The sequence below is a fragment of the Bidens hawaiensis genome, unplaced genomic scaffold, assembly GCF_021521415.1.
Source record: "Bidens hawaiensis isolate Kalapana, Puna unplaced genomic scaffold, B.hawaiensis_p1.1 tig00033812_1, whole genome shotgun sequence".
NCBI lineage: Eukaryota > Viridiplantae > Streptophyta > Magnoliopsida > Asterales > Asteraceae > Bidens > Bidens hawaiensis.
In genome coordinates this window covers 175,298-201,582 of record NW_027495804.1, presented here as the reverse complement: position 1 = coordinate 201,582, position 26,285 = coordinate 175,298, and the positions used below count along the sequence as shown (strand labels likewise).

Here is a 26,285-nt window from a genome sequence, read left to right as displayed (position 1 = left end):
ACACATGACTTAATTATCTTTTATTTTATTTGTATTAAATTATTCATTGTAATTTATACATTAACTTATATCGTGTAATACAAGGGTACTATATAATAAATAAAGGTTTCAAAATGACACATGTCATCATACTAGAATGAACGTTACAAAAGCCCCCCCCCCCCCCCCTCTCATATTACATACATTTATCTTTTTTATTAATAGTTTTATATTTCATCCTTTTTTCTTTTTAATCTTTCATTTTCTCCTTTCAATAATTATTTCCTAATTTAAAAAATTTAATACCAACATAAATATATTATTTTGTTTTACATAGATATATTGTATTAGTTATTAATATTAAGCTTTTATAACTAACCAGTTTTCACGCTGATTTTGAATAATTATTTAAAAAATTAAGGTGTTAAATATATTATATTAGTTAATTAATATTAGTGAATTATAAGAAATGTTATTATAGATGAAGTGCAAGCTTAATTTAAAATTTAAAATTTCAATAATGTTTAACTTATTAAATATATATTATTGTTTACTAAATTAAAGTTTTTCCTTTTAAACCTTTAAAAGATAAATTCACTATTTATGTATTATCAGTGTTTATATTAATTTAAACGAGCGGGTTTTCTTTAACCGATTAAAGGATCAAACATGGTTCAAATCAAAATAATATATGGTTAGAATGAGTTTCGATCCACGGGTTGGTTTAAAAGAGTATCCATTTACAGCTTATTTTTTTTACTTGACTATTTAATCAACCCAATGTGAAATACAAAAGATATGCTGAACAGATTACATGTTTTAGTTTTCAGGTGGATAAGACAAATTGTTACAAATGTTAGACTTAAGCACACTATTAATCAGATAATAAATTGACTTTGTATATCCTTTTCATTTCAAAAATATAGATTTATTTAGTGAACGAGTAATACTTCAAATTGTTACAAATGTTAGACTTAAGCACACTATTAATCAGATAATAAATTGACTTTGTATATCCTTTTCATTTCAAAAATATAGATTTATTTAGTGAACGAGTAATACTTGCACCAAAAAATGAGTTTGTTCAAAAAAACTAACAACCGTTTGCTACCCATGTTTTTGATAAATGAAAAATATTACCATTGTTCAGATGGTATCTGCCATAAATAAAATTATATATTACAAGAAAGTATTGCTTTCTTTAAATGTTTTAAGTGGTTTCAAAATCTAAGGTTGTCAAGTCATAGGTTAGTCCCAAAAAGCCGTTGTTGAAGTGATTATGTTTAAATATTAACTTGAAAAGTGGTCTATGCAATGAAACTAAACCACATGTGAAAATAGAATATGGTAATCGTCTTATAGAAGCTGGAATATTCATATCAAGTAATATTGGAACTCACTTTTGTTCTTAAAAAAAATCCAACACCTTTATATGAAATAATTAATTTCAAATTTTCAAAGAAGAAAAATTTCACTTTATGTTTGTCTTGCAAAGAAGATAAGTAAAAGCTAAGATCAATCACTATAACTGGTTGGTTTGTTTTTAGACAACTGGTGCTAACTCAACGTCAACTATGTATTGCATTATATAGAGCTAATAACAAAAACAAAATGAAATTACTAATTTTTTATATAGACGGTAAAGTTATAATTGAAATTACAAATATTGTTTACAAAGAAATACAATTGAAACTACTAATTTTGTATTTCACATTGTGTTATTATTTTAAAAAAATGTATTTATTTTAACCTATATTCCATACGGGTACCTAACCTAGTAAAATATAAAATTAAAACTATATAGCAAATAGAGAAAATTAAATTGAAAAACATTGAATGCAATTATGCAAAAAGGATTTCGAAATCAATCACGACATGAAATCATTTCTAATACCCTCAAAAGATATTCACTATCTTATATGGTTTACTACAAAGGAAAATTAAATTACAACATATAGAGTTTTTTTGTTTGAAAATATAAATGGCCACAAAGGTAAAAAAATAATAACTAAATAAAAAAGGACTAGTGAACTTGGAAGAATTTCAACTAATTAGGATCTAATGCTCATTTGTTTCATGGTTGTAACCAGATGCCTTCCCGGACCTTCCAAGTATGAACGGCTCAGGTGCATTACTATTAGCGTTGATGTCAAGACCTTGAAAACCTCGTGATGCAAAAAACTCCACACCCGATTTTGCACTTCCCTTCTTGACCATGGTTTTACTATCCTTGCCATGCTCTTGCAGTGCGGTCTGTGTCATTTTAACTAAAGCAAGCGGTCCGTCTTCATCTTCGTCTTCTTTGTTATCTGTTCAAGCCAAAAGCCAATTTTGTTTTCATGTTTGGGGAAAAAAAATCAAAAGATGCAAATAGAAAAATGAGTAGTTGGGCTGCATAACGGGTCAAAAGGGGAATGTTTACGATGAACTGGGTTGACCAAGAAACAATATATTGCTAATTTATCTAGAAATAAACTGAATTTAAAACATTTGTGTGTTAATTTATCTAGAACTAAACAATCCATGTGTTTACGAAGATATAAAAACATTTCAAAGTGTAAACAATGTAAAATTTTAAATTTTATAAACCGTGGCTGCACGCACCATATGTGCTGCTATTCCCCTTTATTAAATTAACACCTTGGAAAGTTAACCCAGTTTGACTCGTTAACCTTTTTGCTAATCTTTTTGATTATGTGTTTGAATCGTTAGCTAAAAAATTGCCCACAAAAACTTACCCACAATCTACACATTTATAAGTAAATTGGTTAAAACTGAAACCTTTAGAACGTGTCAACTACTTGGATCTATCAACACCCGGCTAGATTAGATCATGTATTCATGTAGATTTCCTTATGACTAAATGGGTTAGCGGGTCAAAACAGTGTGTTATGACCTATATTAAAGTTTATTCTCTTTGTCTAGCGGTTTAATGAGCCAAGGCATTTGGGGTTACTCAAGATCGGCTCGCGAATCAAGCCGAACTTAGACAAACTCAAGCCTAAAAATAAGTTTGTTTAATAAATGAGCCCGAGCTCGAGATGGCTCGCAAATCTAAACAAGCCTGTTATTTATATTATTTTTAATTTATAATTTTGTATATAATTACTATACAAAATTATGACAAAAGAAAACTAAAGATATATATAATCTTGTATATAAATGTTATTAATAAAAAGATACTTTTAAATATAAAATTAACTAATAAAAAGTAAACGAGCCCAAAGAGTCGAGCTCAAGCTTGCAAACTACTCAAGAGCCAAGCTCGAGCCTAGTCGTGCTTGGACTCAGCTCGTTTACCCGACCATTTTGACACCTCTTGTGACAATCTGTTGCAAACTGCCAGACTATATGATTATGTCTCCTCTATATCATGTTTTGTCCCTCAATTTGGATTGCATTTTATCTCTAACAGGTCAAAGCGTCAAAACAGCTAAAAATACTGACGTTAGCTAAAATGAAAACAGATCAAACATGTCAAAAGTTTTTCTTACACCTAAACATCCTAAATTGTTAACAAATCAAAATAAGAATATAACTTTTATAGAGGATACACATGAAACTGAAATAACCGGAATAAAAAATGAAACTGAACCAAAATAACCAACCAATGAAAAACCGACAATTTTGATTTATGTGTTTCAAAAAACCACTTTTCCAGTTCGATCTCAATTTTGAAATCAACTACTAACCAAAAAAAAAATTGTTTTTACGTAATTTATAAAAAAAAATAATATATGGTGTAAACAAATTTCTGGACGAATGTGTGATAACTAATTAACAAAAAGAATTAGGCTCAAATAAATTATTTTGGGCCATTTTTTGGCCCAGAGTTTTCAAACCCAAATGATAAACAGAAAGAAACATACTGAAAGCCATTGAGAAAAACAGAAAAAAATAATAAAAAACAAAAAGCGGAGCCAACCAGTTTCCTGAAACCCAAAACCGACCCATGCACGCCCCTAGTTATTTATATTATGTTCGATTAGTACATACCAAAAAACAGACAGTGGCTTAGACAAGTAGACCCAACCAGAAACCAGACCCACCCATATAAATTATCTGGTTTGACCTGTTATCCGAACCGCACATTATGCCACCTCTACTTAAGACAGAAATTGAATTTAAAAACTAAATGAAATACCTTGCAAATCATGATCTTCAATGTATCCACCTTGAATAAATGAAAATCTTGCTTCTTCCTCGTCTTCACGGTTTTCAATGCGTACGGAAGTTGAATCAACAAGATCTTGAAATTCCATTACATATTTTCCAGTCCACTCGCTTCCTCTACAAACAAAAATGATCATTGCATTGACTTATGACTATTTAATCTCAGATAAAAGAAGATAAATATAAGAAATTTTGCATAACAAGTTGCAACAAAACTGATCCATCTTAAGGTAAAACAAAATAACATATCTATCCTTCTTTTAACCTAATCTAAGTGAGTTCAATCCTCAATTTACAAAAAATCTCCTTTCCAGAAAATGACATTTTTTTAAATCATTTTATCACTCGACATGGTATTGTCACACCAATCAAATAAACCTACCTGTTGAATGCAAGGATAGCTTCAAAAGGAGTAATAACAGGAGCCAAAAATTCTTTGCTATCCAAAAGAGCGGTTTGTGAACACGAGATATAGATGAATACATCACACTGCAAAAAGAATAAAGATTGTCTTAACAACTACTATTTTAACTAAATCAAAAGCCGTGGTATCATACCAAGTAGTATTGAAGTTCAGGATCAATCTACTATTATATTAAAAGAAGCTTTTTTTTTGACAGGTGTCTTATTTTGAGCAGCCCCTCCTTTAATTCTAATTTCATATTATTTTGACATCTGGCATAACCAGAAGGCGTAGGTTTAGGAACACAACACAACCGTTTTAAGCAGTTTAAGGAGGTTTTTGTTTTCTCATTGCTGGTAACCTCCAATTGCAATTTCTACGGCACTCAAGATGCATGGTAATTTAGTAGCCTTTTATGGTGATGATTCGTCCCCCTTTTTTCTAATTTCTAGACTCCATCATCAGCATTCGTCGAACACAAACTCCATCCAATCCCTACTGATGATGTACGCACTTTTGTTTATTTCAATATTTTTTGCATTTGATGGGTGAATTTGACTCAAATTTCTAAGACTAGCTTGATTATTAAGTATTAATTGGCCGCTGTGTTTGTGAAATTTGTGGAAGAAGCAATGCCTATATTTGAACTTGAAGGAGTTGTTTCTAATCATTGGCTTCAAAGCCAGTTCAACCTGAAATCCAAGGTGCTTAATGTTAATTTTCCTTCCCCTTTTATTTGATATTAATTTATCAGTGTCGTTATCTTTTGACCTTGTGGCAGGTTATCACTAGGAAGTTTTCTTCTTAAATCTTAAAAGTTGTATATTCATCCAAAAGGGAATCCAAATTATGCATATATTGAGGTTGATGCCAATGGCACTTTGATCAATTTATAACTTGAGTATTTTATTATATGGCAAAGTACTGCAGGCTAGATATAAATTCTTGTGTATGTTCATGTATACTCATCATCATCATCTTCATCGTACTCAATAAATCCCACCAATAGCAAAGCTATGGTAGGGTTTGAGGAGGGTAAGATGTAGACAGCCTTACCTCTACCCCGAAGGAATAGAGAGGCTGCTTCCGGTGAGACCCCCGGCTCGACAGTAGTTTTGCATCAAGCATTGGACATAAGGCACATAACACTCAACCACCGGGACATCGGCCGATTGGTGCGTGTACCCTTGTCTTTCGGCTATCAGCGCCACCACATGATGCCTGATTAACCTTCCGCCACTTTTAACGTTATTTTCACGAGATTAGTAAAATAACGTCAAAATTAGTGCAATTTCATTTTTGCCCACCCGAGGGTTCACACATATATACATTATATGGGCGCACCGCAAGCAGGGCGTAATTGGACAAAGTTCCTCATTTCATAATGTTATTTGCAATTGGACAAAGTATACTGAGTTTTGTATGTTCATGTATACTGAGTTTTGTAATTAGACAAAGTTCCTCATTTCATAATGTTATTTGCAATACAGTTCAGTTAATTACATATTTGTAGAATCTGAAAGGGGAGCTTACCTCTGGAGGCTGAAAATGCTAAACTTTCAGATGAAGTTAGGAATCTTACCACAGGTTACTTAGAAGGTGAGAAAAATATTAAAGATGCATTGAATGTTGTGATTTTTTTTTCTTTTTACAATTTTGACTTTTTTGGGTCAATTCAAGATTTTGGCCTGTCTGGAAAGTTTGTGACAGGGCTTAATCAACTTACAAGTGTTATGTTGTGGTCTCCGATCCATCATGGGTCGGGTCCGGTTTAGACGAATAGACAAAATTAGGAGATTAAGCTGTTTGAGTTTTGGCCAAGCCCAAAAGCTCTAATCAGGCCCAGTTTAGTTAAAGGGTTAAACTCTAATTGTCTAGTCTATATATTCTCTCCTGTACTTGTAAGTTTGTATCACTCAATAATAAGAAACCCTAGTTATCGACAGTGGACGTAGGTCATACACCGTGACCGAACCACTTAAATCCTTGTGTCTCTTTCGTTTATTCTTTCGGTTTTACTATTGTATTCGTGTTTGTGTGTGACTCCGATCCTAACAATTGGCATCAGAGCCTGGTTCTCGATTATACACACAGTTCCGCCGCCGCTGCTCCGCTGCTACAGTTCCACCGCCGCTGCTACAGTACCGCCGCCGCTACAGTACCGCCGCCGCCGCTACAGTACCGCGCCGCCGCTACAGTTCCGCCGCCGCTGATTAGGGTTCCGCAGCTGCTGGTTCGTTTTTTCTGATCAGTTTCCAGTCCTTTTATTCCTTGGGTAGTTTGGTTGTTTGCTGTAATCAAAACTCAGTTTGGATAATGGCTGAGGACGGAAAGATCAAGATTGAGAAGTTTGATGGTCAGGATTTTGGATGGTGGAAAATGCAAATTGAGGACTTGCTATGTCAGAAAGACTTAATGGAAGCACTAGAAGAGAGGAAACCGGAAAGTATGAAAGATGATGAGTGGAAGGTACTTGACAGAAAAGCCATAGCTGTTATTAGACTCTCACTAGCTAAGAATGTGGCATTCAATATTGTAAATGAAACTACCACGTATGGTCTTATGAAAGCCTTGTCAAATATGTATGAAAAGCCTTCTGCATCAAACAAGGTATTTCTGATTAGACAGCTAGTTAACACCAGAATGAAGGAAGGGGCATCTGTTACCTCTCATGTTAATGACTTCAACACTATTATTTCTCGTTTGTCTTCTGTTGATATCAAGTTTGATGATGAAGTTCAAGCGTTACTCTTGTTATCCTCGTTACCCGAAAGTTGGTCAGGGACTGTTACTGCAGTTAGTAGTTCTTCTAGGAATACTAAGCTTACTTTTGAAGGAGTCCGGGATTTGATTTTAGGGGAGGACATAAGAAGAAGGAATTCTGGTGAGACATCTAGTTCTATATTGAGCACCGAAGGGAGAGGTAGGAGAAGAGAGAAAGGTAATGGCAGGGGTAGGTCAAAGTCTAGAAGAAGAAGTCAGTCAAAGCCCAGAAAAGACATTGAGTGTTGGAATTGCAAAGAAATGGGGCATTTCAGAAACCAATGCCCTAACTCCTCAATTTCAAAAGAAAAGAAAGAATCTAAGAAGGAAGTTAATCTGGCCACCGGTTCAGATGATTCAGAAGGTTCAGAAGAGACTCTTATCTGCTGTGTTGAAGAATCAACAGATTCATGGATTATGGATTCTGGTGCATCTTTTCATGCCACTTATAGCACGAAGAAGATGAAGAATCTCCGAACAGGTAATTTTGGTAAAGTTCGTTTGGCTAATAATCATGCTGTTGATATCACGGGGATGGGGGATATTGAACTAAAAACTTCATTGGGCACCTCATGGACTCTAAAGGATGTTCGGGTCGTTCCTAGCCTTAGAAGAAAGCTAATTTATGTTGGGCAGTTAGATGACCAAGGATATGATGTTATGTTTGGTGGGGGTCAATGGAAAGTTGTGAAGGGAATCTTGTGATCGCCAGAGGTAAAAAGAAGGGCACTTTATACATGGTTGAAATTCCAGCTGATGGGGTAAATGCAGTGACCAGTGGACCGAGTCAGTCTAGTTTGTGGCACCAACGACTCGGCCACATGAGTGAAAAAGGGATGAAAATGCTCGTTGCTAGAGGAAAAATTCCAGAACTGAAGAAGGTTGAATCTGAATTTTGTGAACCATGTGTTTTCGGTAAAAAGAAGAAAGTATCTTTTGTGAAGACCGGAAAACAACCGAAAGCTCAGAAATTGGAGCTTATTCACCCTGATGTCTATGGACCAACTTCAGTCTCTTCTTTGGGAGGATCGCACTATTATGTCACCTTCATTGATGATTCGACACGCAAGGTATGGGTTTACTTTCTTAAAAATAAATCTGATGTTTTTGATACTTTTAAGAAATGGAAAACTGCTGTTGAATTGGAAACTGATTTGAAGGTGAAATGCTTGAAGTCAAATAACGGTGGTGAGTACGTTAGCAAAGAATTCCGTGATTATTGTGAAGAGTACGGTATTAGGATGATCTTTACAGTCCCTGGCACTCCTCAACAAAATGGAGTGGCAGAACGAATGAGCAGGACGTTAAATGAAAGGGCAAGAAGTATGAGACTTAATGCCGGGCTTCCAAAGACGTTCTGGGCAGATGCAGTTAACACTGCAGCTTATTTAATTAACCGGGGATTGTCAGTACCGTTGGGTTTCAAGACACCAGAAGAAGAGTGGAAAGGTAAAGCTGCAGATTATAAGCATTTGAAAGTCTTTGGGTGTAGCGCTTATGATCTAGTGAAAAATGACAAGCTTGATGCTAAAGCTAAAAAATATGTTTTCATTGGATATGGGTCAAACGAAATGGGCTACAGGCTTTGGGATTTAGAAAGCAGAAAAGTAGTCAGAAGCAAGCATGCAACTTTTAATGAGGCTGAGTTATACAAAGATAGAAACACTTCAAAATCAAGGGTTCAGAAAGAGCAGGTTGAATATGAAATTGATGCTCAGAAAAAGACAGTTGAGTCAGCTACCGAACCCGAGACAGAAACTGAAGAAAACACAGTTCCTGAATTTGAAGATGATGATATTGGTGGAAATGAAGAGTCAGAGGGAGTCTCTGACAGTGGGAGTTCAGAGTCTGAGGATGAACAGTCTCCACAAGAACCTGACCCGCCTCAGCACTGGGTTAGGAGGTCCACCAGAGTTTCTAAACAGCCGGTACGTTACAAACCTTCAGTTAATTATCTCCTTTTAACTGAAAATGGTGAGCCAGAGAGTTATTATGAAGCACTTAAGTTGAAAGATTCGCTCCAGTGGGAGCATGCTATGAAGGAGGAGATGAACTCTTTGAGTAAAAACCAGACATGGGTTTTAACCAAGTTTCCACCAGATAAAAGAGTTCTACAGAATAAATGGGTCTATAGAGTCAAGGAAGAACATGATGGGTCTAAACGATACAAAGCTCGTTTAGTGGTCAAGGGTTTCCAGCAAAAGAAGGGAATTGATTATAATGAAATATTCTCTCCAGTTGTGAAGATGACCACCATCAGATTGATCTTAAGTATTGTTGCTGCAGAAAATTTACATCTAGAGCAATTAGATGTTAAGACAGCATTTTTACATGGTGATCTTGACGAGGAGATCTGTATGGCACAACCTGAGGGATTTCAGGTTGCCGGGAAAGAAAAATGGGTCTGCAAATTGAAGAAAAGCTTGTATGGTCTGAAGCAGGCACCTAGGCAATGGTACCTAAAGTTTGATGATTTTATGGTGAGAACTGGGTACAAGAAATGCGAGGCCGACCATTGCTGCTACTTAAAGAAGTTTAAAGGCTCATATATCATTCTACTTCTTTATGTAGATGATATGTTAATCGCAGGATCTGATATGAAGGAGATTCGCAAGTTGAAGAAACAGTTGTCTGATGAATTTGAGATGAAAGATCTTGGTCCAGCCAAACAGATTTTGGGGATGAGTATATCCAGAAAGAAAGATGGCTCCATAACACTATCCCAAGAGAAATACATAGGGAAAGTGTTAGAAAGATTCAGGATGAATGATGAGAAGACTAAACCGAGAAACACACCTCTAGGAAGTCATTTCAAACTTACCAAAGACCAGTCTCCCAGAACAGAGGAAGAAAGAACAGAGATGGCTAAAGTTCTGTATGCATCTGCTGTTGGCAGTCTCATGTACGCCATGGTTTGTACACGGCCAGACATTGCTCATGCTGTCGGGGTAGTTAGTCGTTTTATGTCGGATCCGGGAAAGGAACATTGGGAAGCGGTGAAATGGTTACTCAGATACTTAAAGGGTACTTCCAGTTTGGGGTTATGTTTTAAGGGGAAGGATACAATTCTCAGGGGTTATTCAGATGCTGATCTGGGTGGATGTAAGAAGACGTTTAAAAGCACTACTGGTTATGTTTTCACAGTTGGGGGAACAGCAGTATGTTGGATGTCCAGACTTCAGAAAAGTGTTGCTTTATCAACCACTGAGGCAGAATATATGTCAGCAGCCGAAGCAAGTAAAGAATTAGTATGGTTGAGAACTTTTCTTGAAGAGTTGGGAAAGAAACAGGCAGAGTTCTTATATTGTGACAATGAGAGTGCAGTGAAACTTGCGAAGAATCCAGTCTATCATTCGAAGACTAAGCACATCGGGAGGAGATATCACTTTGTCAGAGATTTGATCAGTGATGGTGTTTTCAGTTTGAAAAATATCTCAGGTGCTAAGAATCCAGCAGATATGTTCACCAAGCCGGTGATGCTGGATAAGCTGAAGCTGTGCAGAGCTTCAGCAGGCCTTCAGAAATAATGTTGAGAAGGCGAAGGGTAACTAGGAGGTGCAAAACCAGATGGGTTTTATTTTACATGTACAAGGCAATGCAGGTGAAGACATTTTACGTCTCCAAATGGGAGCAGGTTGAAATGTTTGACGCAGAGTTCTTTTCTTGAAGAGTTCTTATTTTGTGACAATGAGAGTGCAGTGAAACTTGCGAAGAATCCAGTCTATCATTCGAAGACTAAGCACATCGGGAGGAGATATCACTTTGTCAGAGATTTGATCAGTGATGGTGTTTTCAGTTTGAAAAATATCTCAGGTGCTAAGAATCCAGCAGATATGTTCACCAAGCCGGTGTGCAGAGCTTCAGCAGGCCTTCAGAAATAATGTTGAGAAGGCGAAGGGTAACTAGGAGGTGCAAAACCAGATGGGTTTTATTTTACATGTACAAGGCAATGCAGGTGAAGACATTTTACGTCTCCAAATGGGAGCAGGTTGAAATGTTTGACGCATCCAAGTGGTGGTTTAGAGAAGATGTCTCGAAGCCCAAGTGGGAGATTGTTATGTTGTGGTCTCCGATCCATCATGGGTCGGGTCCGGTTTAGACGAATAGACAGAATTAGGAGATTAAGCTGTTTGAGTTTTGGCCAAGCCCAAAAGCTCTAATCAGGCCCAGTTTAGTTAAAGGGTTAAACTCTAATTGTCTAGTCTATATATTCTCTCCTGTACTTGTAAGTTTGTATCACTCAATAATAAGAAAACCCTACTTATCGACAGTGGACGTAGGTCATACACCGTGACCGAACCACTTAAATCCTTGTGTCTCTTTCGTTTATTCTTTCGGTTTTACTATTGTATTCGTGTTTGTGTGTGACTCCGATCCTAACAAGATTAAGCCAAAGGTTGCTACTACCACAATTATTTTATTGATTATTTGATTTTTATATGTTTTTAAGTATTAAGTTTTTCTTTTTTTTCCTGTAGGTATATGTGGATACATTGGCTAAGAAATCATATAACTCGAGCCAAGTTGTCGAGTATGATAGCAAGTCACTTGCGAGCTTCAAGCAACCTAAAAGGTCAGGTGCATCCCGGAATAATTATTCAATGGTTTATTAATAGATTGTCAAAGATCTTCTAATAATTAGCTAATGCCACCATGTCAATCTGTTATGGGTCCCGCTGAGACCGACCTATTGATTCAAACATGCTATTAGGACTTAGAGGAGGGGGGGGTAACACCCACCTTTTTCAGACATGTTTTTTAGTGATTTTATTAACCATAATAAATCTGCAACATGTTCATCTGCATGCATTTGGAGTGTTATCTAATGAGTGTTTTTTTGTTTCTTTTGTTTTTTGGGTTATTTTGGTGCAAGTTATAAGGACAATCTGGATCACATTTACTGTATGATCATATTTCCTTTGTCACTAGCACCTTGAGCCAACATATACAAACTGTATTAGCAAGTTAATCACTTCTCATTTTGACTAAAATCGTGGAGGTCTTATGCGCTACTTATGCTTAATTTGGAAGGTGATTTATAAATGTGATGGGTTTTTTTTTTCAATAAACGACACTTGGTTTGCTTAATTCGATTATGCAACTGGAAATTAAATATGTAGTAAATGTGTGGGATTTTTGTTTACAACTTCGTGTAAGTCAAATATAAGTTATCATGTTCATCCCTTTCTTTATTGTAGGTACATTTCTGTTGTTTCTTATTGGTTCAAATGTGTTTAACTTGGATTGTGCTAAAAAAATTACTTAAAACTGCTCATTTTAACCACAGCGGCCATATCTAATGGCTGAGATTAATTTTCTACAAAATCGGTTATTTTTACCATCTACATTGATATATAAGTTATTTTTCCAGTTTGTGTTTACAGTTTTCAAATACTTACTAAAACTTTAAGAAATCGCCCAAAGTTCATAATATTCTTCTCTCTTTTTGTTTCCAGAATGTCGACGCTTACCTTGATTTCATGAATGAAAGCGTTTTTAACACTTAACAACATAGCAGAAGTGAACAAAACAACTGAGGTAATTTTATTCCAGGCATGGAGTGGTATTACAATACTTGTACGACTTATGACAAGATAATACTGTATATGTTCTCAGTGACTCTGTAGATGGATCTGATAAGACGGAACAAACACAAATTATGCAATGTCCTACTAATATAGCTATATGCATTTATGATTGCATACTATTAATGATTAGCTTGTTACTATGTATTCTATTAATCAGTAGCCAACTTATTTTTTGTTAAATTTTTCAGGTTCAAAATTTCGTTAAGGCTGCAAGACAGCACTGGAGTTCTTTCCCTAACTGTCATTAATCATGAAGCTACATTAATGTTGAAAACGACTGCTAAAGACTTGGTTGATACTTGATAGGATTATGGTTGTATAATTTTATCTAATTTATAATATCTGATTTTGATTTCAAGCTCAAATTGTTATATTAGTGTCTTTTTTATATATGATCTCTTAAACCTAAGTTTATTAGTTTATTAACAACCTCAATTTATAATGCAATGTTAAACTATAGTTCTAATGTTATTTTACGTGTGTAGGTTTTTGGTAGATGTTGAAATGATGACGACTCAAGTTATTTTCCCCGCATTTTGGATATATCGGTAACTTCTCTTATGTAATTTTGGTTGGTTCGGTTTAACTTGTGAAAATGTTTACTTTTGTTGTTTTGGGGTATGTATGATTGAACCATCTATGACTTTATGTTGTCACATTATGTACTATCTATGTTTTGGCTGACTAAATGTTATGATTATGCATAAATGTTATTAATGTTTGTTGGTTATTTACAATACCTCCAAGTTGTGACTTATTGATCATATTTGATTTGGTTGTTTGCTCTATGTTTTGTCAACACTTTATATAAAAGTCAATGATAATCGTTATGTCTAATTCTTTTCACAAGTCAATAGGAAATGTACGTCACTATGAGCCAAAGAGAGTAGTAGTAGAGATATGGGTGCATTTGGGCTTACAAAGGAAAAAGAATTATTCATATTTGGACTTAACAGTAATGAAGCTTTTTAAAATTAAACGAATGAAGATATATGCGATCAAGTATGTGATCAGCCAAAATGCATGGAAATTGTTTCCGCATGTTATAGATGGAATTAACAAATGTTGTGAGTTGAACCATGATAACTTTTTCCCCCACGCTATCAAATAGTTTTTATTTATATATGGAACTTTTAGTTACGTATTATTTGATCCTTTTATTTGTATTAATGATGTTAAGTTAGCTTTTTTGTACCCAACCCCATGTAGTGCACGGGCTTATAACCTAGTGACGGTAATATATACAAATAAACAAGTTATTCGGACCCACAACATTACAATTAATGTATACAAACTAGGGATGTCGACTGTGTCATGTTGATGAGCTTCAGGTAGGCGAGCTGAAAGGTTTCTGTTGGCAGGTTGAACCCGAACAAGACCCATATATATATGTTTGTGTCAAGTAATCAACCTTAACATGAACATACTTAAAACCATGTAACCCGTACATAACCATAAGTTTAACCCATTTATCTAAACGAGTCAAACGCGTTGACGGGTTGCAATAAAGTTGTAAATGTGTTGCATGGGTTAAGAAAGTTGTAATAAATGGGTAACGGCTTGTTAACAATTGACGGGTCGGCCTTTTAATTACAAAACAACAATAATTTACATAAAAGATTGTCAACTTTACCTCTGGGAAATTAGCAAGTTTTGAAGGATTAGGTCTTCCCATCACAAGTGTATAAGGTTTCTTCCCAGCCTTTGTGACCATCTCTTTAATTTGATGAATCATACTTAGATAACCAGCTGCATATAACATAATATCAACAAATTCAGTTACAACACATTTTCTGAATCAGAAAGTAAACAAAATATAACACACAAAAAGAAAAGAAAAAAGCATATCATATGAAGGTTCATAGAACCATACCAACACCAAGGGTCCCCACCAATATTCCCACAATGCCAGCATCCTTAGCTTTCTCAACTAAATAATATCTACAAAAAAATTACAAAAATGCCACACTGCTTGAAGAATGAATAAATAGTTTATGGGAAAGGAAGATAAGATTTAGAAATAAAATGTACCTACGCTTGAGAATTCTGCGCTGTTGAGAAGTGTCCGTTAATAACTGATCATCTATCGCATCATATCTAACTGAAACAATCGCCCAAAAAACATTACAAAACAAGTATTTAACATTCAAACGAGTTTCCATTTTTTACATTAAAAATATGCAGTAAACACCTATTTCACAGCCATTAAAGGTAAGTACAACATTTGCAAAAGCTGAATTATCGGGCCCGATCCAAAACAACGAGTAGTCTTCCATACTAAAACCCTGTTCTAGACTCCAAATCAAGCCCCCGATCCTATAACTTTTTCTTGGCACATCATCACAATCTCCATTAGCATCATAAGTTTCATTTGGATTCATATATTGGTTCATAACATCTGCGAAATGTAATTTAGATCTCGATGTTTCAGACATTGATGATGATTCTATAATATCTTGTAATGCGTGTGCGTATTCCAATCCAAAGAGGACCTTCATTTGTTATAGAAATACATGTTAAATCAAGTAAACCTGCTTTCAAAATAAACGGTAATTTAAAAATCAAGCGAAATTACACACTTACCATTACTGGCTTCTTACTGGACAATGCGTAATCACGTAATTGTTTGGCGCAGCTGGATGTGTTTATTGGAGCTTTCCCGAAAACAAAAAATGCAGGAAGTTTTGATGTCCTATAGCAAAAAAAAAAAGCAAATTAAAATATTACTGGCCCATAAAACTGAAAAAAAAATAAATAAATAATATAGATGGTAACACCCATGTACACGTTTAGCTAAACGGATCATGCTCGGGTCAACTTGACAGGTCGCGGTGTGACCCGTTTAACTTGTTTATAGGGTTTTATGTCATGGTTAGATATTTATGCCAAAATGTAATAGGTTAAAAAAATTGACATTAAGTATTATAATGTAAACAAAATTTATCACACGCCTTTGTGTTTTTAGTTATAAATTTATAATTTTAGATTATTAAAATGCAAAAAAATAATAAAATAATAAAAATCAAGTTAAGCAGGTCATGTCTATTTCAACATGCAAATACTTGCGTTGCATTTGCATTCGGGTTCATGTATCTGCCATAATTTCTAGGTTCATGTCGGATTAGACCCGCCAACCCGCAAACACAACCCGTATCACCCCTAAAGAAACACTGTATTTCCAAATATGATTACTAAAATACTATTTCAGTAACTTTTGACCAGTAAACTATGTAGCTAAGTTTTCTGATTTTACCCGTATGAACCTATGGAGATAATAAAAAAACCCAAATCAACCCATTAATTCATAGATAAACTGGTCAAAACTGCCACGTCGGATAGATAATATGTGCATAATAAGATTAGAAAACTCACGGGCTGAGACATGTATGTCCATAATGAATAACACAGTCAGCATTGATGTGAGACGCACCAACCTCGTCAACACAACAGCTACCGTATGTAGTATCGGCCATTGCATACAACCCAATATTGTTACCGCCTTCACCGCTTGGTTGTAGCTCCTTGCGTAGGGCACACACGACCCCTGTTGAGTCCTTTAGCAGCTCATCCGGAAACTAAAGTATCATAGAATATAATCCAAAACATATTAGCTTCTTCAAATAAATTAGTTTCAGTTTGTCAAAATAAGCATATGACAAAAACATATAAAATTAGCAGCCAGCATTAACTAAGTAGGAAATTTCAAATACAAATTTAACCCTCTAAACTTCTTATATATACAGAATCACGCCCTCTTTTGCTGGTGTGTGCGGCTAACAGCATACATCATTTTTAAAGGCGCAAATGAGCCAAGCCTCTAGTGAGCTACTCGAAATCGGCTCGCTAAAAACTCAAATCAAGCCAAGCTTAAATGAGCCCATGCTTAAAAATAAGCTTGTTTAATAAACAAGCTCAAACCTGTTGAGCTGGCCTGCGAGCCTAAACGAGCCTATTATTTATAACAAAAATTATATAATAATATAAAAATTTGATCAACTGTTTATTGTAAGTATTTATTTAGTAGAAGAAATTTGAAAGTTTTATGTAGCCATATTTGAATAAATATATATATATATTTTCCATTACAAATTTTCTTTTCGATTTTTTTATTTAAGTACGCTTTTTTTTGTTGAGGCCCACGCTTTTTTTGCACCTAGCGCCTAGGCCCTCAGAGAGGCCTTTGAGCCTTAAGTGCGCCTAACGCATTTGATAACTATGTACAAAATATATATTTTTATAATAACTATTATTTTTATTATTATATATAAAATTACGATAAATGTAAGAAACACTATGTATCATGTAATACATAAAAACTATACATAAACATTTTTCACAAACAAAATGAGTATCATAGTTGTCAATAGCGAGAATAGCACTCGCTATAGCACGCTTCATAGCATACAAGTTTTTCCCTGCTATTTGATGTTAGCGCCTTAATAGTGTGATATAGCGATAACTAGGTTTTTTTTTTTTTGTGAAATATCAAAAACTTGATTTTTAGGCATTAAAATTGATTAAACAGCACCAAACTCAACCCGTTCGTAAAAACTCAATTTTGTAAATGAAACCCCTATTTAAAACAAAAAATCTAATACCTTATCACTAAAAATCAAATAGCGCCCGCTATTTCATCGTTATCGCTACGTAGCGCATAGGTAGGTCGTCGCTATTGACCGTTATTCGCTATTGACAACTATGACGAGTATAAATGTATGTAAACTAGCTCGGGCTCGTTTACACTATTCATTTTCCCCCCAAAAGGATAATGATCAAGAATAGCTTAGTTAATCAATTGAACAGCATACGATTTCTAGGGTTTTGAGTTTTACTTGAGTTGAGTAGATAAGATAGAGTTTACCTGTAAGGCGACTCTTTTGAAGCCATGGGTGCTAATGAAGGTGGCAACGCAAGAAACCTCGTACATGGATTCCAACTCCATTGAAGAAGAAAGAACAGAGCAGCAGAAAGTGAATTGAAGGCAAACCTTGAACTCAGTTCTTCCATATCAATGGGCCGGGTTCAAGTTTAGTCCGGGCCCAACCCGATACCAACACAAAAAAATAGGTTATAGATGGACTGACATGACCCGTTTAAAAAGCAATTAGGTTTCGGCTCCACAAACACGACATGTTTAGGTTACCCCGTTTAACTATTTTAAAAAACTTTTATATTATAACTATATTTTTATCTTTTCCCATTTTTCTAAAGACACTCTTATAATTTCCAAATCATTTTCAAGATTTTTAATAATTAAAAAAAAATTATTACTTATTTACTCTTTTCAACCCTAAGTTCTATCAATTTTGTTTTTCTATTTTTTTGATAAACAGGTTAAATGGATCGTATTCGGGATCCCTGCTGGTAAGATACCGAGACTCAGGAACCTTAAGCGAGATTTTAACCCACAACATTAATATAAAGGCGATGTTAAAGCGCCATGTAGGACGTCGGCCTTTAACAAAACCGCCCTTTCACAACGGTGTACAGGTGGGCCAATGGTACCCCCAAGTCTTTCAACCACATAACTTTGTGTGTGTATATATATATATCAAATAACAAGAATATCTTAAAATTAAAGAGCTATAAGAGTATCTCTTAATTCATTTTGGGTACAAACCATAATGCATATAATTTTGAGAATATATGGGTAAAATAGTTTTTACCTCACTGATGTCCACCGTAAACTTTCATTTTAAAAAAAAATATATATAGAACATTGGTCCCTTAACTTCACTCATTTTTGTAAATTTAAAGAATAGTTACACATATAACCTAATTTAAAACCAATTACGTCATAAAAACAAGCATTTTATTTTTTTTTAATTTAATTATCGTATTGCTATATTTTTAAAATATTAACATATTACATGATTACCAGTTATAATTGGCAACAAGTCGAGCCGGGTAAGCTCAAGGTCATGTGTAAAACTTTGTTAGGGTCGGAACGAGTCGACAAAAAAAGGGGTTAATTTGGTTCAGGTTGGTGCGGTTTTGAGTTAAAAGGAGTCAGCTTAGAGCACGTTTCAGGTTAGAACGGTGTCGGGTCATAACGGGGTTCTGGCCAAAACAGGGTACTTTATTATATATTTGAAATTACTGTATATTTTAGCTTTGCTTATTGATTTTCTCCACCGGTAACACGGATTCCGTTTTACATGTACGGGGCCCGATAAATGCGTGTCCAGCACCACGTAATGCACGTAACTCAATCTTGGTAAGCGCTCAACCCAGTGCCTTGCACCAAATCAGCGTAAATTACACGCGCGGTGTCGGTTAAGCATGTTAAATGCCGGTAACGGGCATTCCGGTGTTAGTTGTACGTGTATAATCTTCCTTTACATGCGTATTGGCTTTGTACGAGTTACGCATAGAATTTTGGGTTACGTGCGCACGATCATCAGGTGACGCATGTATCGATACTTATTATTATGCGTTCAATGCCGGGTTACTCGGGCACCCCATTGCATCACGCAGGTACCCATGTTTTCACAAAACACAATGTAATCCCCGCACAAAAAAAATCAACAAACCAAATGCACATGCGGCAGTGCGCTCGCTTGATAACCCATTACACTCCACAACAAACACTACACACCAATACAAGGGGATAATTTGTGCGAACCTGCAGTAACGTGCGGGCACATATGCTAGTTATTTATTAATATAAGAGAAAATTACTGTTTGCGTCCCTATGGTTTTAGGGCGGAGGCACGATGAGTCCCCGAAAAAAACGGAACTGCTTGAGTCCCCGTGGTTTAAATAATGAACCATCTGAGTTCCTGCCATTAATTGACCATCAACTAAAAAGGTGGAATTACTAGTTTACCTTTTCTTATGATCAGCATGAATTCATATGGTTTAAGTGATTGCTCAGTTTTAATTCCTCATTAAAAATTCCTTTCAAATGCAAAAATTATCCACCAAACTATAACTAATCTTAGCCATAATCAACCAACCAAACAACAATCACCCAAAAATAAACGAACCAAATTTTTTTTTAAAAAAAATATAAACGAACCAAACTACTTTTTTTAATAAAAATAAACAAACCGAACCTTTTTTTGCAACAAAAATAAATGAACTAAGCTACTTTAAAAAAAAAGAATAGGACTTTTATAACAAAAATAAACGAATCAGACTACTTTTTTTTAACAAACATAAACGAGCGGAACTGCTTTTTTAACAAAAATAAACGAACTGAACTTTTTTTTACAAAAATAAATGAAACAAACTACTTTTTTTTAACAAAAATAAAGAAACCGAACCTTTTTTTAACAAACATAAACGAAGTGAACTTATTTTTTAACAAAAATAAATGAACGTATCAAAATACTTTTTTAACATAAATAAACGATCGGAACCACTTTTTTAACATAAATAAATGAACGGAATTACTATTTTTAACAGAAATAAATGTACCAAACTACTTTTTGGCTCGTTCAATTTAGTAAAAAAGTAGTTCCATTCATTTATTTTTGTGAAAAAAAACTTTTGTTCGCTTATTTTTGTTAAAAATTAATGTAGTTTTGCTCGTTTATTTTTATTCAAAAAGTAGTTCGATTCGTTTATTTTTGTTAAAAAAAAAGTAGTCCGGTTCATTTATTTTTGTTAAAAGTAGTTCGGTTTATTTATTTTGTATACAAAAAGATTTTGTTCATTTATTTTTGTTAAAAAAAGTAGTCTGGTTCGTTTGTTTTTGTTAAAAGTAGTTCGGTTCATTTATTTTATATACAAAAAGGTTTTGTTCGTGTATTTTTGTTAAAAAAAAAGTAGTTCGGTAGTTTATTTTTGTTAAAAGAGTAATTCTGTAAACACGGGGACTCAGGTTGACCAATTATGAAAGTTATTAGACTCAGAATGATCATGTATACATATATAGGTGAAATATCGAATCTACCTCTAAAGCTAACACAGTTTAGTAATGTCATGACTCAAAGACTCAAATAGTTCATTTTTAAACCACAGGGACTCAACCGGTTCATTTTTTTCTGAGGACTTATTGTGTTTCCACCCTAAAACCACATGGACGCAAACAATAATTTTCTCTTAATATAATATTTAGTTATAATTTAATTTTCATTAAACTAGGTAATGATAAGTATGTCCGTTCCACTCCCCCTCTCATAACACTATATAGTGAGAGTGAAAACCAATTTGTCATTTCATCGCTTACATGTCGTGATATACGTCTTTTAATTCGTTGCCAATTTCATCCCTCACATAACAGATGTTCTAGGACATGAAGCTTTTCACCACCATAACATCAAACATCTCTTTTGATCTCACCCTTTAGGAAATTCCTTTTCAAAAGGATGTATCGTTATAAGGAGCTTTTTCAGCTAAAACTCTGTTTACCGCTTTGGATTAAAAAATAATTGTAGAAACATGAAATGAATCTGACCTGATCCATGACGATGTTCCCGGGTCTTCGAGATGAACGAACCGCGACTCGATCTTCTTCTCCGGTAGCTTGAGATCTGCAATGATTTTTGGGGGTGTGGAGGTGACTGCTAAGAAATCTCGAGGATCTCTTGTTTACAGACACAAAAATGGTTATGGTGATGGCTCTTATTGAGAACAACAACCCTTAATAAGGAGGTGGAGACCTCCTTATATAGGGAGCCTCATGGCCACCATCATGGTACCCTAATGGGCCTAGCCCAATTAGGGTTACCTCTACAAAACCCCCTCAGCCCAATAATATTGTATTAGTCCATATAATAAAATAAGCCAGACATAATAAATTAAGGTCGTAAGCCGGGTTTAGTACCATACCCCTACAAGCCCCCCAAGTCCAGTGTTGCTCCTAGGCGTGCAAGCGTTTAGGTGGAGCGCTGGACTTCATAAGGTGTGTTAGGATATGAGGCGGTTTTTTCCTCTTTCTTCAGCCTTGTCTTTATTGTCTTTGAGTTTTGAGAGGTTTCCTCCATGACGGTGACATGTTGTGATCCTTATGATAATAATGGTGCACTGGCATGAATAAGATATAGCACGCATCATAACAGTAGTGGCGCGGGGCCTGATAAAAGATAGAGTGCGCATCTCGATAATAATGTAATGCAACTTGCGCGCGAGGCAGCTTACGAGCTATAAAAATAATGAAGCTTGCGCGCGAGGCGACTTACGAGCTATAAAATAACGAGGCATGCGCGAGTTGCGGCTTATGAGCTATAATATGATGATAATGACTGGCCCACAAGGGCCTCTTCTATGCAGGATGACTATCCCGGCTTGTCTTCAAAATAATAATGGAGGCACAAACGGCCAGATAATAATAATAATGTCATAGGTGCTTGTGCGACTCATAGCCGAACCTGCAAAAATATATCAACTAAAAGTGGATGTATTACAAGGTTCCCATCCTCGGGAAAATTATGAGGTGTGCCCAACCTACGTTGGCGCGTGGCCGTTTGGGATATTATTAGGCTCCCGACCTTTATGTTTGAAGCGTGGCCATATGGGATATTATTAGGCTCCCGACCTTTATGTTTGGCGCGTGGCCGTTTGGGATATTATTAGGCTCCCGACCTTTATGTTTGGCGCGTGGTCATGTGGGATATTATTAGGCTCCCGACCTTTATGTTTGGCGCGTGGCCGTTTGGGATATTATTAGGCTCCCGACCTTTATGTTTGGCGCGTGGCCGTTTGGGATATTATTAGGCTCCCGACCTTTATGTTTGGCGCGTGGCCATGTGGGCGGAGTGGTGATCCAATGTCGCGTATGCATGGCGGCGGAGTAGTGATCCAAGGTCGCGTATGCATGGCGGCGGAGTAGTGATCCGCGGGCGCGCATGCATAGCGGCTGAAAGTTGAGCGCGCATGCATGGCGGGGTTGAGCGCGCATGCATGGCGGGAGTTGAGCGCGCATGCATGGCGGGGTTGAGCGCGCATGCATGGCGGGAGTTGAGCGCGCATGCATGGCGGGAGTTGAGCGCGCATGCATGGCGGGAGTTGAGCGCGCATGCATGGCGGGGTTGAGCGCGCATGCATGGCGGGGTTGAGCGCGCATGGAACAGATCTGAATATCCACATCAGGTAGGTTTTATGTAAAAACCAACAGATCTGAAAGGATTTATAGATCTATGAATATGAAAGGTGACTATTGCTCAAACGAACCCAGATCTGAAAAAATCATAACTAGATCTGGTATATTTCACTTATAAAACACACAGATCTAAGGGTTTTCCCCAAAGTTTGGTGGTATTTCTTCTTGTATATTTCCGGATCTAGAAATATTTTCAGATCTACGGATTTTTGGACTTCCATAGAACAGATCTGAAAGAAGAAATCGTAGAACCTAGAGTATTTGATGAACAGATCGGAGGACCGAGACGAAAAACAAGACGTGGTTCGTTGCCGTCCCACGGATGGCGCCAAATGTAGAAACATGAAATGAATCTGACCTGATCCATGACGATGTTCCCGGGTCTTCGAGATGAACGAACCGCGACTCGATCTTCTTCTCCGGTAGCTTGAGATCTGCAATGATTTTTGGGGGTGTGGAGGTGACTGCTAAGAAATCTCGAGGATCTCTTGTTTACAGACACAAAAATGGTTATGGTGATGGCTCTTATTGAGAACAACAACCCTTAATAAGGAGGTGGAGACCTCCTTATATAGGGAGCCTCATGGCCACCATCATGGTACCCTAATGGGCCTAGCCCAATTAGGGTTACCTCCACAAAACCCCCTCAGCCCAATAATATTGTATTAGTCCATATAATAAAATAAGCCAGACATAACAAATTAAGGTCGTAAGCCGGGTTTAGTACCATACCCCTACAATAATCATCCACTTAAATTCTTTCGGTCTCTTTAGATCACCTTTTAATATTACTTTAACTTACAAAATTAATATTGTTGTTGTAAATTAATGATTATATCTTTAAAGTTACAAAAAGTAACTAATCCATATTAAAATACCGATTAACAATTGCATGTATAATGGTATAATGGTTGATGATTACAACTACTGATTACATGAGTTACACCACTAAACAAAAACAATAATTTGGTCAAATTTCTAATAAGATTTTTCTGTCTCTTTACCTCTCAGCTCACTGCTCACAACCATCCTTCAACCTTGAAATCCTCATGTCTCAATCCAACCTATATATCCCTAACTGTTTTTAAACAAGAGTTTAAAATAATGTGGCATGTCAAAATATGATTGGTTGGTTAGTATCGGTTGCATTCTCAACTCCGCAGTCTTTCAAAATTGGTGATATGGTGTGGTTGGCGGACAGTGTTCCTGCGGTACCGCCTCACCATGTTCTCCATCATTCTTCCACTCTCTACTCTAATAAATAGTTTCGGTAGGTGTTTTATTTTTTAAAATGATTAAATATTACATTTTACAAAGATCGAATCTAGAAACTTCTAAGCCCTACCTCCTTACCACCATAATAAAATGGGAATGACAAATAGCTTCGGTGTTAAAACGATTTTGGAAATAATTTTACTCACAAGACTCCTAATTTTGTTTTATATATTCTTGCATATATTAATGTTATATATTCATTTTACTTTTTTTTTATTGAATTCTGACAGTTGTAACTACTAATTGCAACCAAACTACCAAACAAAAACAAGAATTTGTTCAAAAGTTAACATGTAAACATTTAATTACACTTCAGGATAAGAAGAAAGCAAATGAGCAGGAATACAAGAGGCATCCTTCCAAACCCTAGAATGCAACATCAAGATCTGCTTCACTCTCTCCTTTGTTCTATCACTATAATCAATCTGAATCATCAAACAAAGCTTTGAAACAACACCCACCTCCACCATCTCTTGAAGCACACCATAACTTCCTGAAAACCTACAAACCAAACACAATATCCTCACTGCCCTATCACTTGCCACATGAGAAACCCTCAGGATCTTCTTTGACACCGCCGCCAGTCCCGCTGCGTGCTCCACTAGCTTCGCCCGCCCCTCGGCACACCGACAAATCTGCTCCAACACCACCAGCATCAACTCACATCCCCTTCGCTCCGAGGTTTCGATCAGACGGTCGATAAGCACCGAAACCATCCCCGACTCCGCTGCCTTTGTTCGGTTCCTCCCCCATCTAATAACATCCACAATAACCTCTAATGTGGCCTTGGTCATCTGGTGGGAAATATTTTCTTTTAATATTTTAACCGTTTCGACGAAAAGATCAGGCGAAACACCCCCAATTCGTGCAGGGTCCACCACCTTGAAAAGAGATTTTAGAATTGTTATTGCGTGTAAGCGAGACCGGATGCATCCAAATCTCATTACATGCAATAACGCGTCAAAAAGGACAAACTCAGTGCACGAGACAGCTGTCTGCGTGTCAGATAATGCCAAGTCATTATTGATCAAATCTCGTAACATCAAATCCGTGCATTGAAGATGATGAACCACCGCTAATGCTTCATCACACGCTTCAGTGACGGATCCAGGATTATTATTATTATTATAATTATTTTCTCTTACTATCACCTTTGTCAAGAACTCGAACAAACCCGAATCCTCCATGCACGTTTTGTTTCCAGCTTGAGCAATTGATCTCAATCTTCTCAAGCACTTGACCTGGTTTTGCGGGTGTCGTTTCGCATCGTTTACAAGCTTTACAATCTGGGATTTATCGACCGGTTTGGTCGGTGTGGTCGGGACGAGATCAAACTCATAATGTGAGTTCATGGTGCACCAAGACTGGATTAACCGGCGAAGGGTGTGGTCAGGGATTAGATCAGTAGCGGACAAGGGTTGTTTGGTGACCGGACAGCTGGTTCTTTTACATGTGAACAACCATCTTTCTATGCTTTCTCGATCATAAGTGATGCCGGTTGATACTGTGACTGGATCTCTCATAGGTTGCATGGAAATTGGGCATAGAAAATGAGATGGGACTTCAGTTTGGATCTCCATTTTTGGAAGATTATGAAGATTGAAAGTTGAAACCCTATTTCGAGTTTAAATCTCAACGTTTGATAGAAATGCAATTTGCCAATTTGGTTTTATATTGAAACTTGAAAGAGAAAGGAGTGAGGCTGTATTGAACGGAAAAGTCAACACTATAATAATTAAGAGAGAGAGAGAGAGAGGCGTTGTAATTGTAAGGGATAATTTCTAGAAAGTCCTTGAACTTTACATCCATCTAAGTTATGATCTAAATGCTTTTATCCATAACATACTTGAGAATTGAGATGCATTAGGCTATTTATAGAAGTTATTTTTTTTACCCAATTACAACTAGTATTTGTGCATGCGCGATATGACGCGTTTGGATTTTGTTAGACGTAGACTTTTAGGTAGCATTTGGTATGCAGTAATGACAGGGGGAATGTAATGATTCATTACGTAAGAATGAAAAAAGTAGTGTTTAGTTACTCAATGGAATGGAA

The 26,285-nt window shown here is 36.1% G+C and overlaps 1 protein-coding gene and 1 pseudogene across 1 annotated transcript; both read right to left on the bottom strand.

The window, feature by feature from the left end:
- Window positions 1-1,971: 1,971 nt before the first annotated feature.
- On the bottom strand, window positions 1,972-17,852 carry LOC143585301 (uncharacterized). The gene is made up of 10 exons (XM_077067117.1): window positions 17,768-17,852; window positions 16,279-16,481; window positions 15,490-15,598; window positions 15,098-15,398; window positions 14,938-15,007; window positions 14,780-14,847; window positions 14,540-14,655; window positions 4,535-4,641; window positions 4,124-4,269; window positions 1,972-2,288 (listed from the first exon to the last, which is right to left on the bottom strand). Exons 1-10 carry the CDS (start codon window positions 17,846-17,848, stop codon window positions 2,038-2,040), a joined length of 1,452 nt encoding a protein of 483 aa, XP_076923232.1. The 5' UTR covers window positions 17,849-17,852; the 3' UTR covers window positions 1,972-2,037.
- A 6,658-nt stretch (window positions 17,853-24,510) lies between these two features.
- Window positions 24,511-25,810, bottom strand: LOC143585300 (E3 ubiquitin-protein ligase PUB23 pseudogene; annotated as a pseudogene).
- Window positions 25,811-26,285: the final 475 nt, after the last annotated feature.